Here is a 16,006-nt window from a genome sequence, read left to right as displayed (position 1 = left end):
CACACAGTCTTTACTCAGCATCTTCTTCTTATGTGTCAGTACAATGAAAGAGAAGAATAACTTTCTGCATGTTTAATCAGCTGCACATTATTACTTTTGTACATAAGTAATACACAGGTACATGAAGGCCTTGCAGAACCAATCTCTGTGTACTTTGTATACAGGCTGTCCACATAAAGTGCTGATGCTGGTTACCTGTTGAAGCGCTGCACCTCAGCAGCTCCAAACAGCTTGCCCTGCCTTTGCTGGGCCAGACCTTTGAGGCGCTGCCAGGCAGTGTTGACTTCATCCTGCTTGCGGACGATCAACTCAAGCTCAGGGTGGGCCTCCTGGGTCAGTTTGGCTGCCAGCTGATTGACCTCATTGACACGCTCCTCGTGGGCCGCCAGGTCTGTCTGGAACTCCTCAAACTTCTTCTGGAGGAGCTCCACATGCTCCAGGTCCTGGCCCAGCTCCTCTGAGGTGGCCATGGCCTCCTGGAGGTGCAGGTGGAAGAAAACCACTGTTGAGGCCAGGCACTGGCTTTTGGTCAGACGTACTCTCATGCAAACATACATGCAGTGCTACTTTTCAATGTTATTAATCCACTGAATTAAAATTTATACATCAGTCTTTACAGGGCACTTTGGCATTGGCATTTACTAGCCAACTTTCAGTGTGGAACAAAATGTTCTACCAGTACTTGAGTTAATTGCATACAATACCACCGTGTGCATTCCTCACTCTAACAATTAAACTTATGTCAGCTGTTAGTCACTAGGCAGTTTGTTTGTTTGCAGCGCTAAGGATTGTTCAGAGTGTGTTTCAGAGAGGAATGCTAACAGCTAACAACCATATTTTCAAGCGGCTGAAGAGCCCATGTGACAATGTTTTATGGCTGGAAAAAATTACATACTAACAGACTAAAACTGAATATCAGTGCATACCTATGAAATACAGCTACATCTTAATTTGTTCACTCTAGCAGAATTAATTTGCTTTCAGCAAAACAACAGATTTTTTTTCCTTTATGTCAAATGAGGATCTGACCTTGTCAGTGATCCAGTCGAGGGCATCTTCACACTCGCGCAGGTACTGCACCAATTTCTGGGCCTGCAGGAGCCGCATGCCCTTCTCCTTGGTTCTCCGCAGCAGGAGGTCCCACAGGGAATGCAGCTCCTCCAAACGAGTCTGAGGGAACAGTAACGGGTGGGGGAGTGTGAGATAATAAACAGGAAAGGCAAAGGAGACCAAGAAAATGGAAGGTATAGCTAAAAAAGTGCACCTTGAAGCAAAAGATTATAGAAGAAATACTCTAAAGAGGCCAAATAGAAGCAATGTCACCCCTGCAATGTTGCTAATCATGACTCATCAGAATGCTTCCTCTGTCGAGAAACACACTGCATGCAAGGAAAAAAAAATCTCTTTACAGTCTGTTTATTTGAAGTAAAAATAAGTAAGAAAGTCAGAGAGGGTAAGAAAGGGAAACCAAACTGAAAGAAGCTGAATGTGAAAGAACTTTCACTGCACTCAGTCGAGAGGAAAGGTTTGTCACTGCAGCCCAGCACCTACTTTTATATACTCAGCCATATTGACACACTTAATTATGGGCCGCTGTTGTGTCCGGTAAGGCGTGTAGGACTGAATCAGATGGAAGGGGGTTAACAAAAGGTAAAGACAAACCCAGGTCTGTGTGTATGTTCTATGTACCTGTGAAATACTGTGTGCTTCAAAATCATAAAAAATAACTATGAATTTTGTTTGTTGTACTGAATCAAAAGACTTCTCTTTTCCTTGGTTCCTGTCAGCCATGATGACAACTGATGTGTGGACACTTTAACCATTGATAGCAAATTCGGCTGAAAGGTTACACGTTAAAAATGATTCCATTGTCCCACGATGGGTGTACATTACGCTGTCATATACTCATCATGCAAATTACAATGACCAGTTTCATCTAAGTGTGTATGTGTCTTACTCGGATGGTCTCGGAGGCAAAATGGCCCTCGCTGATCATGAGGTTTCCAGTCTCGTCCAGTTTGATGATGGCCCCTGCGTTGGCCTGAACTTCAGCTTCGAAGGCCTGATGTTTCTGCAGCTTGCCCTGTGGGAAAGAAGGATGTATGGGAGGCCTTAAATATGTTGTACCTCAAGTACATGACATATAAGGGTCATTCAAAAGTTATGTTACTGTGATTCAATTGTAAATATCACAATCCTTTTTTTTTTTCTTTTCCCAAATTCAGATTGAGTGTTGAAACCATATTCACAAAGGCGGACCCACACCGCAAACTAAAACACATGGACATTAGTGATGACAGGCCTCAAAGTCTAATGGATGCACACACACTTAACAGCAAGGCAGACACACCTGCAGGTTGGAGGGGTCCTTGTAGTTCTCATCAGAGGCGATCTGCAGCTTCTCCTGGATCCACTTCTCAAGCTCATCAGCATCACGGCGGAAGAACTGAAATCGATATGAGTCTTCCAGTTTCTGCCGGCGCATCATAGACAGCTCCTTGAAGCGCCGGTACCGGTCCAGCACCTGCTGGCGGCGCTCCTGGATGTCATCGGCTGTCTCCAGCACTTTTACCCCAGTGGTATCCATTCTCTAGAGAACAAATGAGAGAAAAGCCTCATCAAAACCTTTGGAGCATACGTCATCATGTTTGGCTGAGACTTGTTTATGATTCAGTGTTTCCCGCAGGTTTGCTGTTTACTTCAAAAGTGTGGACTGTTTCATTTGGCCAGCCCAGTCTCTTTTCTGTAAGCTACTATTCAAAACACGTTCCTTTGTTCAAACAGCCCATACACCGAGGGGGTCACTGCATCAAACCTGCAATGAATTCCTGTTGGAGTTCACTAACATCATTTCAGTGCTTAACAGCATTAAAGGACAATACCAGTGATTTTGCATGTTTAGCCTAACATGTAGGCTACAAATGTATATACTCCATGTTGCTACTAATCTTTTCTCAAAGCAAGCAGTCGTATTTTAGAACTCCAATATCATTTTTCCTACCCTTTATCCAGTCACTGGTTTCTATTCATTCCACTACAATATAAAAACAAACTTTCAGAGTTCATCACTATTTCCATAATAAAGGTGTCCACATTTGTTTTCCTAAAAGCGGCATCACTGTTGTGTTTTGATGACCTGAGATTGGGTTAGTTAGTTAATGAAATGGTCTTTTGTACCCCAGCATGATTTGCAAAATGTTTTTTGCAATGTAAAATGTGGGGAAATACTAGTACATGTGCCAAACATTCAAAATCACTTGTATGCTCCTTTAAATCTCAGTTTTCTACTACACTGGTTTAAGAAACATCAATGAGAAATGCCAGGTCTGAATGCCATCTTTGTGCGTACTATTTACTTATAATAACCAACTGCAGATATGTGCAAATGTAACATTCTCTGACATTTCTGCTCTCCCAGAAAAGACCACTTCCAATTTCCCAGCCCTTCACTGACTCGTTGAACAGTAAAAACAGTTTAAAGACTCAAAAGGCAGTTTGCGCAAAAGCATAGAAGGGAAGTCAAGAAACACAAGAAATAAAATTCTAAGGGGGATAACATCCAAGAGACCAGCGTACATGTGGCTCCACAGCCAGGCCCCTTAACTATTTATACCACAAAAACTGACCATGGAACTACGAGGCAAGATGTAAAAGGGACAAGGCGGAAGGTCCAAACAAAAATCCCACCATCCTGTCTCAAGCTGAGCGGCCATGAGGTTAGCTAGCAGCTGAAACACTAAAATGCCAAACTGGGGTGGGGGGCGGAAATTCCACATGCATCTAAACAGTCACCAGGCTTCACCAAACAATGGGACTGCTGCAGTCAGCTTCCCTGTCTGCAGTGCCTCTTATCCCATGACCACTACCCCAAACTGTGGGAATGTCTGGCTAGCAACCCCGTTGAACTGGTAATGAACAGAGACTTTTTGTTGGCATCCACATCGGCTTAGCCTCTGAGAATCTGGCAATGAAAAAAAGCATGGGCAGTACTGTTCGAATAGCTGTGAGTAACTAAGTAACTAAGAACTAAGGCAACAGCATGGCAGAGACCAGGATTTTGATTTGATGATTTTGTTTTACTTTCAATATATCTCCAAAGCCCACAATGCCAAACATGCAACTTAGGGGGGAGAATCACTAATTATCACGAAGAAGTCCTTGTGATGAGCGAATAAATGTTTGAATTCATTTTCTGGTATTTTTTCCTAAGTTTTTGATAGAAATCAAGTGAAATTGCTCAGGTTTAAAAGGGTTAATTCATCAGACGTCACTAAGACACAAATATGTTCGAGTGACTATTTTAACATGATGTTCTAATCTCACCACTTTGAATTTATTTGAAGAGTATGGCACTTAGACAATGCAATAATTACAACAAACCTAAACATGTTTTCACATCAGAGTCCTGAGGGCAAATCCCTTAAAGTGGAAGTCCAGGGCTTAATGACAGTCAACTTGGTTGTTGTTTGAAGTTTGAAAACCCCTCATCTAGAAAACCTGACCACCATATTTCAGCTGTAATTAATGATTTCTTTCTTCATATATATATCTAAAACTATGAGAAGGACAGAGAGATACTGATCTATCTAACCAAGCTGAGGTCAACAAAACCCCAGACTTAACGACACTGTCTGCTTGTCAGCTTAGCAGTTCATACCCAAAACAGCGAGAAGCTGGTTGGGACTGTCAGACCTAAACACATATGAGGTGACTTTTTGTTGGCATTACACACAGTGAGACAAAGAGGGGTGGATGGATATAAAACAGTAGAACGGTTCACCTCCGGGCTTAACAGCAGGATTAGTGGAGTCAGCAGAGCTGCAGTGGCATCCCATTCAGCACAGCTAAAGGAGGCAGATGCTTTGGTTTCCAGAGGCACCATTTGCTTTGCAAACAAGTACCCATCTCCCTTTTACACCACTATGCTATCTGACAGGACAGGAGGTTTACTGCAACCTCATAAACAAAGGGTATATTTGCTCATTTTGACCATTTGAGGGCTAGTGCATTTGATCTCCACAACATCTTAAAAGGACCACATGAGACTTAGCCTGTTTAGCGTAATATCTACGTTCAGCCTGATCTTTTTCCAAAGCACGTAGTCTTATTTAAGATTTCTGTTATATTTGCCATCTTTTATCCAGCCATTGGTTTCCATTTGCTCCACTACAATATGAAAATGAACTTTCAGAGACATCAAACTTTCTTCACACCAGTATTCCATCACCATAATGAAGTTGTCCACATTAGTTTTCCTAAAAGCAGCAGCACTGCTGTGTTTTGATGACTTGAAATTTGGTGGAGTGAGGCAGTCTCTCCACCGGAAAATAGTCTCCATCTGCTTTATTATCAGTTCTGTGGTTTATGTACAGTGATGACTTTTTTAGTCGCAGAAGCAGAACATTATAAGGTGGGTGTTTAAAACAGAAACTCAAATCTGTAAATCAAAAATTGCCTTCCTGTATGAATCAACTTCTATGGAGTCACTGGCACACTGAACAGTAGTGTCCAAATCACTGATGATCACTGAAACTGCAGTTGCTTTCAGCCAAGCAAGGCCTAGTTGCTACAGTGCCCTTCACAACATCACACACAATTAACATTACAAATCAGGTCACAGGCTTTTCAATGGACAAGCTTACATCTGTAGGCAGAAGGGATGGTTTATTCTGTAGTGCAATGCATTTGAATTTAAATCTCAAAGTAGATACAAAAAACATACAGCAGTATATCTGTGTATAAGCAGATTACTGGCATCACCAGCCTGTCAGAAACAAGAAACAGGCTAGAGTAAAAGCTAGCATCCCCTCCCCCAATCCTCCCCTAACTCTTGCCCCAGTTCATGCAGGGCTTAATTCATCTCAGGGATTTAACTGACCTCAGCCCCGTTCTCAACACAAATGTCAGCCCAAGTGAGACATACTGATCTGACAGACACATCCTCTGACCAATACATGACCTTAGTTTATTTATGTAATTTGTTGTGGAGTGAGCCAGTATTGCAGGAACACAGCATAACATGGAAAGCACTCACTGTAATGAGGCAGCCTCTTCTCCCCTATTGTAACTCCTATTACTAAGATTTAGAGGATGCCATGAAGGGTGCTGCAGTCTTCAGTGGGTGTGTATAATTTCCCTTTCCCCAGTTCCCTTTTCTCTTCTTTTTAAAGCACCTTTCTGTTGAACAACATTTATGCTAAATGTGGTGGATTTCACATGCTTTGAAAAAAAATAAATATCATTTCAGCAGCAGATGTGTGCTGTTGGGTAAGTGCAATGACACAGCACATTTTTACAACTACGTGTGATTTTATCAACTCACTGCTAGGACGGTGGACCAGTTTTACCTCATACTTGCTTAAGTATGTTTTTTTAAGGGTACTTTTGAGTTAATGCTAGTTCCAAGAGCAACTGCAATGGAATTTATTCATTAACTTGAATAATTTTTGAAGAGTTAGCCTTGTAGCAGGTTACTTTATCCCGCGTGACGCCCATAAATACAGTGCATCTGCAACTGCTGATAGCAGTTACTACCAACTTGTATCAAGAGATAACAAGTCTCTTCATCGTACATGCGCACACACATGCACGTGCACATGCGCACGCACGCACACACACACACACACACACACTGCTGCAGCCACACATACTGACATTAGCCGGCAGAACTGGAAGCTTCCTTTCCTGGGACTGCCGTGTCCACGTAACCCTAACTGCTTTTCTTCCAGGCTCATTCAATGTTAATGCTGGGAGGACTTCTGGACACATGCCAGCTGCCGATGACTCTGAAAGTCATCAGCCTTTCAAAGTCCAACAACCTGCTTTTATAGCCACTTAGCAGCAAATTAGAGAATGCTGACAGGATACTCCCGATGCCTTTCTCTGTATGTGAATGAGATGCATTAACAGACTGTAGACAATGCTCAGGATTTTGTTTGTCAAAAATCACCACGCTGCCTCTTGAGGTTTTAACAAACACCTGAATGAAACATTAAAAATACTGACAACTTTGAGAAAAAAAAAAAGATTTGGTGCAGAATTGCAATCATTGCATGACACTACTTTTCTGACCTAACACAGATCGTCCAAAATATTACCTCTAGCCCTCCTTCACATTTAACAAAGCGAAGAAATTCAGAAGCAACAGAGAGGACTACACTGGTGACTGGCAATAAATTTTGATTTGCAAATTAAGTATATAAAACAGCACAAAGCCAACCAATAAAGTTCAATGTTGTACATTAAGATAAGATTCTCTGGGCTCTGAGGAGGAATGTGAATATCCCCAGAGCTGATTAACAGAGAAGGCTCCAGTGCAAAGTGGCCATCCATCTTTTATCACTCTGCTTAGAGTCAGATAGGATATTTATAGAGGCTCTGTGTGGCTCCCATGCTGCCTGTGAGTGTTCAGAGAAAACATGCGCTGCCAAGAGATACAAGTGTGTGGGCAGACAAATGGAGGACAACGGGTAGGAATCCGGTGAATTAAAATGACTGCCCACGTACCACATGAATCACCTGGATAATTCAGTTAAGAGTTTCTACCTAGGTCTGTGCTGGCCTCCTCATAAAAACAAAATGATGTTTGCGCAGTGGTATGGGGGAGGGTATGATACAGCTAAACCATTAATTGCTACCTTGGTCTCAAACACAGGTTTATGAGTTTGGATACTGTGGAGTTAATACATTTCTAGACCATTCACCTCTTTACTAGACATAGCTGTTGAGGAAGTCAATGTATATTAGCACACTGAAAGTCCACCACAAATTAGACTAGAACTTCAAAATATGGTGCATCACCAAAGGTGGGAATAACAGGTTAGTTTTCATATTAAAGACTGGTTATTAAAAAAAAAGTCTCATCACTTCTGCAACCATTCAACAAATGTAAGCTCGTTAGCTAAGTGAGTAAAACAATCTTAGGTGTAGTTGTACAGATGAGGAGAGGCTACACCCTGACATTAGGCTCTCTCCCAGAGAGTGCTGCTTATTTCCAGTAGATTAATAGATGGCATAGGCCTTTTATGAATCTTCTGGCCTTCTCAGAGGCCCACAGAGAATTGGATGAAGTAATTCACTTATCAACTTCCAGTTACTATGGTGACCCATCTGTTATGGAGAGGGGTCATGATGACGCCATACTGGATGAAGAGAGGCTAAAGGAATTTACAGGAAATGGGAGAGTCCCACGGGACAAGGCAAGGCTATTCTGTTGGTGTGGAACGGAGAAGGAAGCAGAAAGATACAAGAGCAACAACGCCTCTTTTCCGCTCAAACTGAACTTTGTTCACCCTGCATGCTCAGTGTCATTCCCTTTGGCTTTACAGCACGGCCAGTGAGAGGACGTTTGATGAGGCAAGAGTTTATTGAACCAGCCGCACCCACTGAGGAATTTTTACATAATATATACCATTTAGCAAGAAACTAAATACAGCTTTGTGACACCTAATCAAAAACACAAGCTGAAATCAGTACAAAATCTAATTACTCTGTTATCTTGATTCTCTGATATGAGGCCCTAATCCAGTGGTCAAAGTGTGTTCCAGGGACCCACACAGGTCCCTGAGTGGTTTCCAGGGGTCTTCAGCAAAATGAGGGATATTCTACTTACTACTCTTAATTTTCTACCAATATTATCACTTTAACTTAAGTGACTAGAATTATATATATAATGAAAAATGTATGCAAATGCAAAATGATGGATCATTTTCTTCTTTCTGGTTCGTATGTATACTGCCCCCATCAGTTCCGGAAGAATATGTTACGGCCCACTGAAGGCTAAATCTAAATAAATACATCCAGTACCTACGGTGCCATAGAATAACTGGTACTGTTGTTTTTTTGTTTTTTTTTTTACTATTGGCATCGACTTGGCACTGAAGTATCAGTTCTCATGACATCCCTAATATTAAATATAATGTATAACACGCACAACCTCAAATTCATCCAAAGGAAAAATAAAACAAAACAAAACAAAACAAAACAAAAAAAACACACACACACACTACTGTCCTCTATTCAAGCAGAGATCAGAAAAAGTATATATAGCCTAACCCACTTCACTTAGATAATGTATGACAAAGCATCTACTTTACATATTAATTGCCAGTTGTTTGCACCAAATTTCAAGGTTTTTAAGGTCAGTAGCTTTCACCCAGTGGCAGAGCGCATATTCACTCTGGACAACCAGCTAAATGTGTTAATGAAATACAGGCACAAATTGGTTTGACATGAATAAGATCTATCAGTGCTCATCAAACTCAGTTTGAGGTTTGCAAAGAAGCTTTAATAAGACCTGGCAAACTGTGTGACGTACAAGTATTTGCCAGGTCTTGGCTTGCGACAAAGAAGCTGAGAGAAGCTCTGCCAGGCCAGTGAAGTGGTCAGTCACTGTGCCAATCAGGCTGATAACTAGCAGGCCTCTGTGTACATGCACACTAACAAAAGACGATACACACACACAGCTGTGTCAGACTGTTTTGAAGAAATGACTACTGTCTCAGAATTTGAAATGCCTGGGTCAGACTCATCAATACTTCAATCTAGCTCAATTCAAGTAAACACCAGCTTTGCTTTTCATGCAAAGAAATGTCACACTAACAAAATGCATGCAAATGAGCTTATGTCTATTCTTCTAGATAACTGTATGAGCATTAGGGCTGGGCAATATGCACAAAATCAAATATCACAACATTTTGACAAAATACCTCAATATCGATACTGTGATGATATTGTGGGGATGACTATTAGTACTTCCACTAAATATTTACACATTTTAAAGATTTGTGATCAATAATCATGAGTCATACCTATGAGAAGTGGGTAAAGGCAAATAACAGAACAGCTCAGCCAGGTACGTTCAGTAAATTACATCACCTTACTGTAATGCCGCCTTTAAAACCAAGAAACAACAACACTTATGCCATATCACGATATTGCCACATCCAAAATCCCAGACGACATCTTGTCTAATATCATGATGACAATATAATAATATGGATATATTGCCCAGCCCTAATGAGCATAATGCAATTCAACAGGAAGCCAAAACAGTCCCAGCACAATATAAACTAAGACCTCAGCTACAGTCCATTTTGCACACAGGAACACACTTAATGCATGCACAATTCAGATCTCTAGCCACTTACCAAATCCTCATGAAATTCAATATAAACAAATTACAAGCAATTTCACGTTAAGAGATCTGAATTCAAAGTTTGACAGGATGAAAACAAGAGAAATAGTCCAAAAACCAAATGATACACACATCAGCTTTCTCCAACCAGGATCCTCTGGTCTCCACGTACGTGTCTTGGCTCATCAAAACGCTATGTCTGTGTCACAAGTCATATGTCTTCAGCAGCTTGGATCTCTGTTGTACGCTCCATTAGAGCTTGAATGTGATTGAGGAACCAAAGTCTACTTAAGCTCTCTGCAGCACCGACAGACGCATTGCCCCTGCAGTGGCTAAGCTGTTCAGAGAGGAAGCCAAGACCTAGCCCAGCCCATGCGTCTCTCTCTCTCTCTCTCGCTCTCTGTATTTGCTGCTTCCTACCCCTCCCCTGCCCTCTCCCAACCCTTTATTCAGCAAAACAGCATCACCGCTGCCCTACTCTCGAACGTTCTCTCCTGCGCAATCCAGAGGTACAGGTGCATCCAAAACAAACAGAGGCACACACAGAGAAACACACAGTGGTCAGACAAACGTGGTCGTTACCTTCAGCTTGGGTTTAGTAAACGTGGACATGCTGAATGTCAGTGGTGGCTGGCTACAGGACATAACAATGATTGGACAAATAAGTGAAACTTAATGCATTAATGGCACAGAGAAATTAAGAAAAGCAATCAGAATGAAAACATGTTAGTCACAGGAACTGTTATGTTGGAAATTCATCAAGGTTGTTTTTCAGCTGGGAGGCAATCAAGCATCGCGGTGCCTCTGACAGAGAAACAATGTTCTCTTGCAAGACAGGGTCATTCATGTCGTCGGAGAGCAGAACATGCCAGCTACAGAATGACAATGAGTTAGCAGAGGCAGGCTGTATCGGCAGGCCCGACACCCAACCTGAGAAGCTGACAACCCTCAGGATGGGGAGGCCTATTTTCTATTTGGGTCATGGTTACACTGTGCTTTACATATTTATTAAACAAGAAAATTCACTCCTTAGGATGTTGGGAACAGGAGGACAAAATCACAAGACTGACTGACAAGACAAAATGATCACAAAACATTGTAAAAGAGTAGGACAGACCTTTGAAATACTCTGTCACACAGGGTATGACAAAAAGCGAGGTCAATTTAAATGTCTATTGTTAAAAGTTATTACACACCTGTTTAAAATGATCAAGTAACTCACTGTACATCCTAAATGTATTACTTGAGAGCCAACTATAGAGGTCAACAACAAATGACTGGACAGCTGACCAGGCACTAATTATCAGACCCAACCCTCCTCAGACTGCCTTTTAGCCTTAGTGCTGTCGAGCTAATGCACTGAACCAAAGACTGTAACAGGTATACTTTGCATTACCGACACTTGCTGGAACATGGGATAATGATGTGAATTCCCACAAGTCATTTCAACCAACCCTTTTCACAGCAGCCATCATGACATGAAACAGCAGTTTAAACACTAATACGCAACAGCCAGCTTTCCACCGTCATGCCAAACGCGGATGTGCTATTGCCTGCCAAGGCCAGTTGCATTTCCATAGTCACTTCTCTTCTTTGATTGTGCCTTGGCAGGGCTATGTTGGGGCCACTTTCTAGGTGCTAAAGGCCCAGCGAATACCTATGTCATAGGCAGGGTGGACAGGTGCAGCTGATAAGTACAGATGTCAGTGCAGTAGCCCGCTTTTGTAGCAAATACATGGAGAAATAATGGAGAAAAGTCAAATAAAGAACATCCGGCATTAGAGGTCAAATGAGGACATTAGGGCTCTGCTGACTATGTGGGCAGAGGATAGTGTCCAACGTCAAATTGATGGTGTTTGCCGAAATGAGGATGTTATGCAATATATAGTGAGAGACCTGGCAGAGGTGGGAATGCAACACACGGGACAGGTCCGCAAAAAAATGAAAAAACTGAGGTCTTAGTACAAGGCAGTTAAAGCACACAATGCACAAAGTGGTGTCCAAAGGAAAAAATTCCCATTCCATTCTGCACTGGTTAGTTGGTGCCAAGTATGCAGACACTAACTAACCCTACCGCTTGTTAATGACACTGATTACGGTTCTGGTCCATTTGGGTCTAACAGAGCCAGGGTCCTGGTGTTGTTCATGCTGGCTCACTGGAAAGGCTATGTTAACCTAAATGGAACACAACTTCAACTAACATCATTACTGACACCTGTATTGATCCTGCTATTTCATGTCAAAAGGCTGCTGTTAAGGAGGTCTATACCGAGCCCCAGATCTGTATATGGCTGCCCTTGCGCCCGATACGTCATGCCTGACAAATAATGGCAACTAGCGACATTTAATGGAAAAGAGTCCCAAAAATAAATAAATAAATAAGGACAATGCAACAACCTCTTGTATTTACAACTGCAGTGGAAGTTCACCCAACCTACAGTTAAAAAAAAAAAAAAAAGCCAAACAGACAAAACAGAGTCAGATCAATACTTGTATTTGTTGGGAACACTTACCATATCCCCCCCTGGGCATATAAAATACATGAATAATGGAAAATGCTAGAGCAAGGAAGGATGGCTGGATGAATTTAATGCATACTAGCAGACCAAACCATTTCTGGGCAAAGAAGCACATTTTCCCTCCTCAAACCAACAAAAAATTGTTGAGCATTGTTGAACGCACCTATAGAAATGTGCAAAGACTTTGTTCACATGTTTTGTAACACCAAATGTGCCAATGACAGCTTGTGTTAATCTGCTTGTAAGCAAGCTCTCTGAGCACTTCAGAAAGAAGAGAAGAAGAGAAGAGAAGGTATGGAACAAAATGAACACCACATCAACACTGGGGGAAAATATTTTGATAACTATGCCCAATATGCTCTGCTGCCTTGGCTGACGATGCCCTTCATTACTGTACTTTTGTCAAGTTTTTCCACTCTTATTGCCTCTTACTTTAACAATTCATCTTTGAATTTCATATGCTGTATGAGGAGATATAGAGTTAAAAAGACTAATATTTGTGGCTCAATAATATTCTATTTCCATGCTCATTTATGTTAGGGGCTGCTAAACAATAACCACCATTTTTTTCAGGTTTGCATTCCAAATTATCAGAGAGTAATAATAGTCTATGTACCAAACTCCCAGCTGTGAAACCAGATGTATAACTGAAAAAGAATTATGTATTTTAGCAATGTAAACAAAGGTGTTAATGTGCTCAATGCAAAATCCAGGACAATTTTTCTATAGTCTTTCATGGTCAAGCTTTTGGTTCTGTTCCATTTAGGTCTAACAGAGCCAGGGCCCTACTATTATTCACGCTGGCTCACTGGAAAGGCTCTGCTACACTTAAATGCAATGCAACCTTAATGTCATTATTAAGACCTGTGTTTACCTGCTATTTCATGTAAAAATAGGCTTATTCTTGAAACCTGTTTAGTGAATTGGCCACTAGGGCTGTAATGAGGCATTACCAACATACCAAGCTGGTGCAGTCACTGACCTTACAGCCATGTCAGCTATCTTTTATCACAGCCACAGCTTTGTCTAACTATTTTCCCTCCTTTTTATCTTTATGACAAAGAATGCAAACTCCATTTCTTCATGGTCAAGTGTTTGGTTTTAGCTTTTGGTTTGCTTAACCTAAAGTTGACTTCAGATGTCAGATTAGCCTAAAGCATCAGGATGATAAATAAACAAAAGGTATATGTGTATAATAGTGGGTGCCACTGATGCTTGTTTGCATAATATGAGTTACATTAATATGCAGATGATAGCCCATTCTCAGATTTAAGACAATGATTACCCTACTACAAATGTCAACACATTAGTCTGTTTATTGTAACCAGAGCACAGTCATACATGATGTAATCTTAACTGTTAACTCACCCACGGGCCCAATTTCTCAATGCATGTGGCCACACAGGACCCTGGTCTGATTTAATTGTTTCTTGAATGTCAGCTTGTGTTATTCAAGTTAGGAGAAGTTTGATCTGGAGTCAAGAGAGGCACTCACATTAGGCCCAGACAACATAGCATCACTCACATGTCATGTGCTACATGGGTGTCTTATGCCTTCAGCAAACACTCACATCAGAGTGATCCTCACAAAACGTCCTTCAGTTTTTTCAAGCTCAATCTGAATGATCTCACACATCCCTCTTTGAGAAAACCCAACAACCAAATAAAACCATGTACAATTCCAGGCTACTAGGGGAAACTGTAATATTCCAAACAATGTAAACTCATTAAGTGCACTACTAAATGGGAGATGTGCTCAATGTCCCTTTTTTTTTTTTTTTTTTTTTTTTAATAATACAGGGTGTAAAATTCTTTCTCATTGCAGTTCTGGACATGTTTCACACAGTCTACTGCAGCTTGCTATCTCAACCCCTTGTAAGAGTGGAGGGGCAGCTGGTATGTGAGCAATTTGGCACCACCCTTAAAAAAGGCTGTGGTCGGGACAGTTGCTGTGATGGGACACAGCGCCTCCACATTTCCACAACTCCACTTTTACAGAAGCCCTTCCTACCTCTTTAGATAGGACAGCAACTATAATCCAAAGCCAATTTCAGGAGTGCTCATTTAGATATACGAGGGCATTTTGCAGCCATCAGTTTATGCGATGGCATTCAGTTAGATTGAGCAGTCTTACAAGCTGTCTATACATTTGACAATAAAATACGCAGCGCTCTGAATAACTAGCGTTAAGTGTGAATATTTACCTATCTTCCACGTTGTTAATGTGTTTATCTGAATGACTGTATGAGAGTAGGACGGCTGACAGCTGCGGCCATTTGTTCGCACATATTTCGAGCTGCACTGGGCGGCTCCCATTCAGCTATGGCCGACCAGATAGTGTTGCCAGCCATTCATCCATATTTATTGATTTGCAAAAGACAATGTACAAAAGATCGGGGAGCATCTAGCTAACGTTACTTACATTTTATCAGTGAATCATACAGCGATTTTGCAGTGTTAGCTAGATATACAGCAAGCTAACTTACGGGGTAACGTTAGCAAGCTGCAACCGACGACACCAGGATTACGTTCGCTCCCCTCTTTTCACAATTTCCAGACTTTTAATTAAATAAAGTCATTTCTATGCAACACCACGGCGGTGAATCAGTGTTTTTATACACCTGAGCTGGAGAAACGACAAAGCGAGCTTATGTTAATGTCATCTGGCAGGACAGGACGTTATCTAACCTGAAGTTAGCCTAAAGCTAACTGTGACCCCAGAGGCAAACTGTCTTCAGTGTGATATTTTATCTGCTATGCTTTTTGATATGTCTGCATCCTCCTTTCAGTCTCTCCTTGTGAATATTGTTCAACAAAGACGAGAGGCTGCAGCTAACGTTATGCTAGCTAAACGAGCTAGCGAGCCGACAGGTTAGCAGAGAGAGGACATGCATAGGACAGAGCATCAGAGATAACCACTTATGCACCATTTCGGTCAGTTCGTTTTAAAAATGCCAACTCAAAAATAATAATAAGTGGTTTTCATACCTCAGACTAGCTGTTAATGAGCTTGTGAAGTGTTGTCGAGGCGGATCAAAGACGAAGGATGAGACCTCTGTTGGCTACGAGGGTGGCTGTCCGTATTTTTTTTTTTTTTTTTTAACTGAACGTGACGTCATTCACCGCAGCTGTACGAAAACAACCGACAATGGCCGAAAACTGACGATCTCCGGTCACCCCAAGAAACTATACTTTTAACATCCGTAGAACTACCCCATTCCTGGGAAATTAAATGAATAAATAAATAATATTTTTATTTAGTTTAATTTTAAATCTCCTTAAGTACAAGTAAAGAGTAGCATTAATATGTACGTAAGTAAATAAGTTATACGGAATTACTTCTTGAACATGT

General features: G+C 41.3%; 1 protein-coding gene across 9 annotated transcripts in view; it reads right to left on the bottom strand.

Annotated features, from left to right (window-relative positions):
• Window positions 1–15,751, bottom strand: part of sptan1 (spectrin alpha, non-erythrocytic 1) — a 46,184-nt gene extending 30,433 nt beyond the window's left edge. For 4 of the 9 annotated variants that reach the window (XM_030065815.1, XM_030065807.1, XM_030065809.1 and 1 more), the window contains exons 1-5: window positions 10,268–10,453; window positions 2,351–2,590; window positions 1,958–2,083; window positions 1,030–1,170; window positions 196–476 (exon numbers count right to left, since the gene is read on the bottom strand). In XM_030065815.1, coding sequence (XP_029921675.1) covers window positions 196–476; window positions 1,030–1,170; window positions 1,958–2,083; window positions 2,351–2,590; window positions 10,268–10,321 — 842 coding nt within the window. In that variant the 5' untranslated portion in view covers window positions 10,322–10,453. Of the gene's footprint in view, window positions 1–195; window positions 477–1,029; window positions 1,171–1,957; window positions 2,084–2,350; window positions 2,591–6,034; window positions 6,102–10,267; window positions 10,454–15,642 lie in introns of those variants that run through there. The other 5 variants (XM_030065808.1, XM_030065811.1, XM_030065814.1 and 2 more) reach the window with 3 other exon arrangements.
• Between the last annotated feature and the right edge of the window lie 255 nt (window positions 15,752–16,006).

Source organism: Myripristis murdjan, chromosome 12, assembly GCF_902150065.1.
Source record: "Myripristis murdjan chromosome 12, fMyrMur1.1, whole genome shotgun sequence".
Lineage (NCBI taxonomy): Eukaryota > Metazoa > Chordata > Actinopteri > Holocentriformes > Holocentridae > Myripristis > Myripristis murdjan.
Note: the sequence above shows the minus strand (reverse complement) of the source record. Positions and strands in the feature narration are given on the sequence as shown.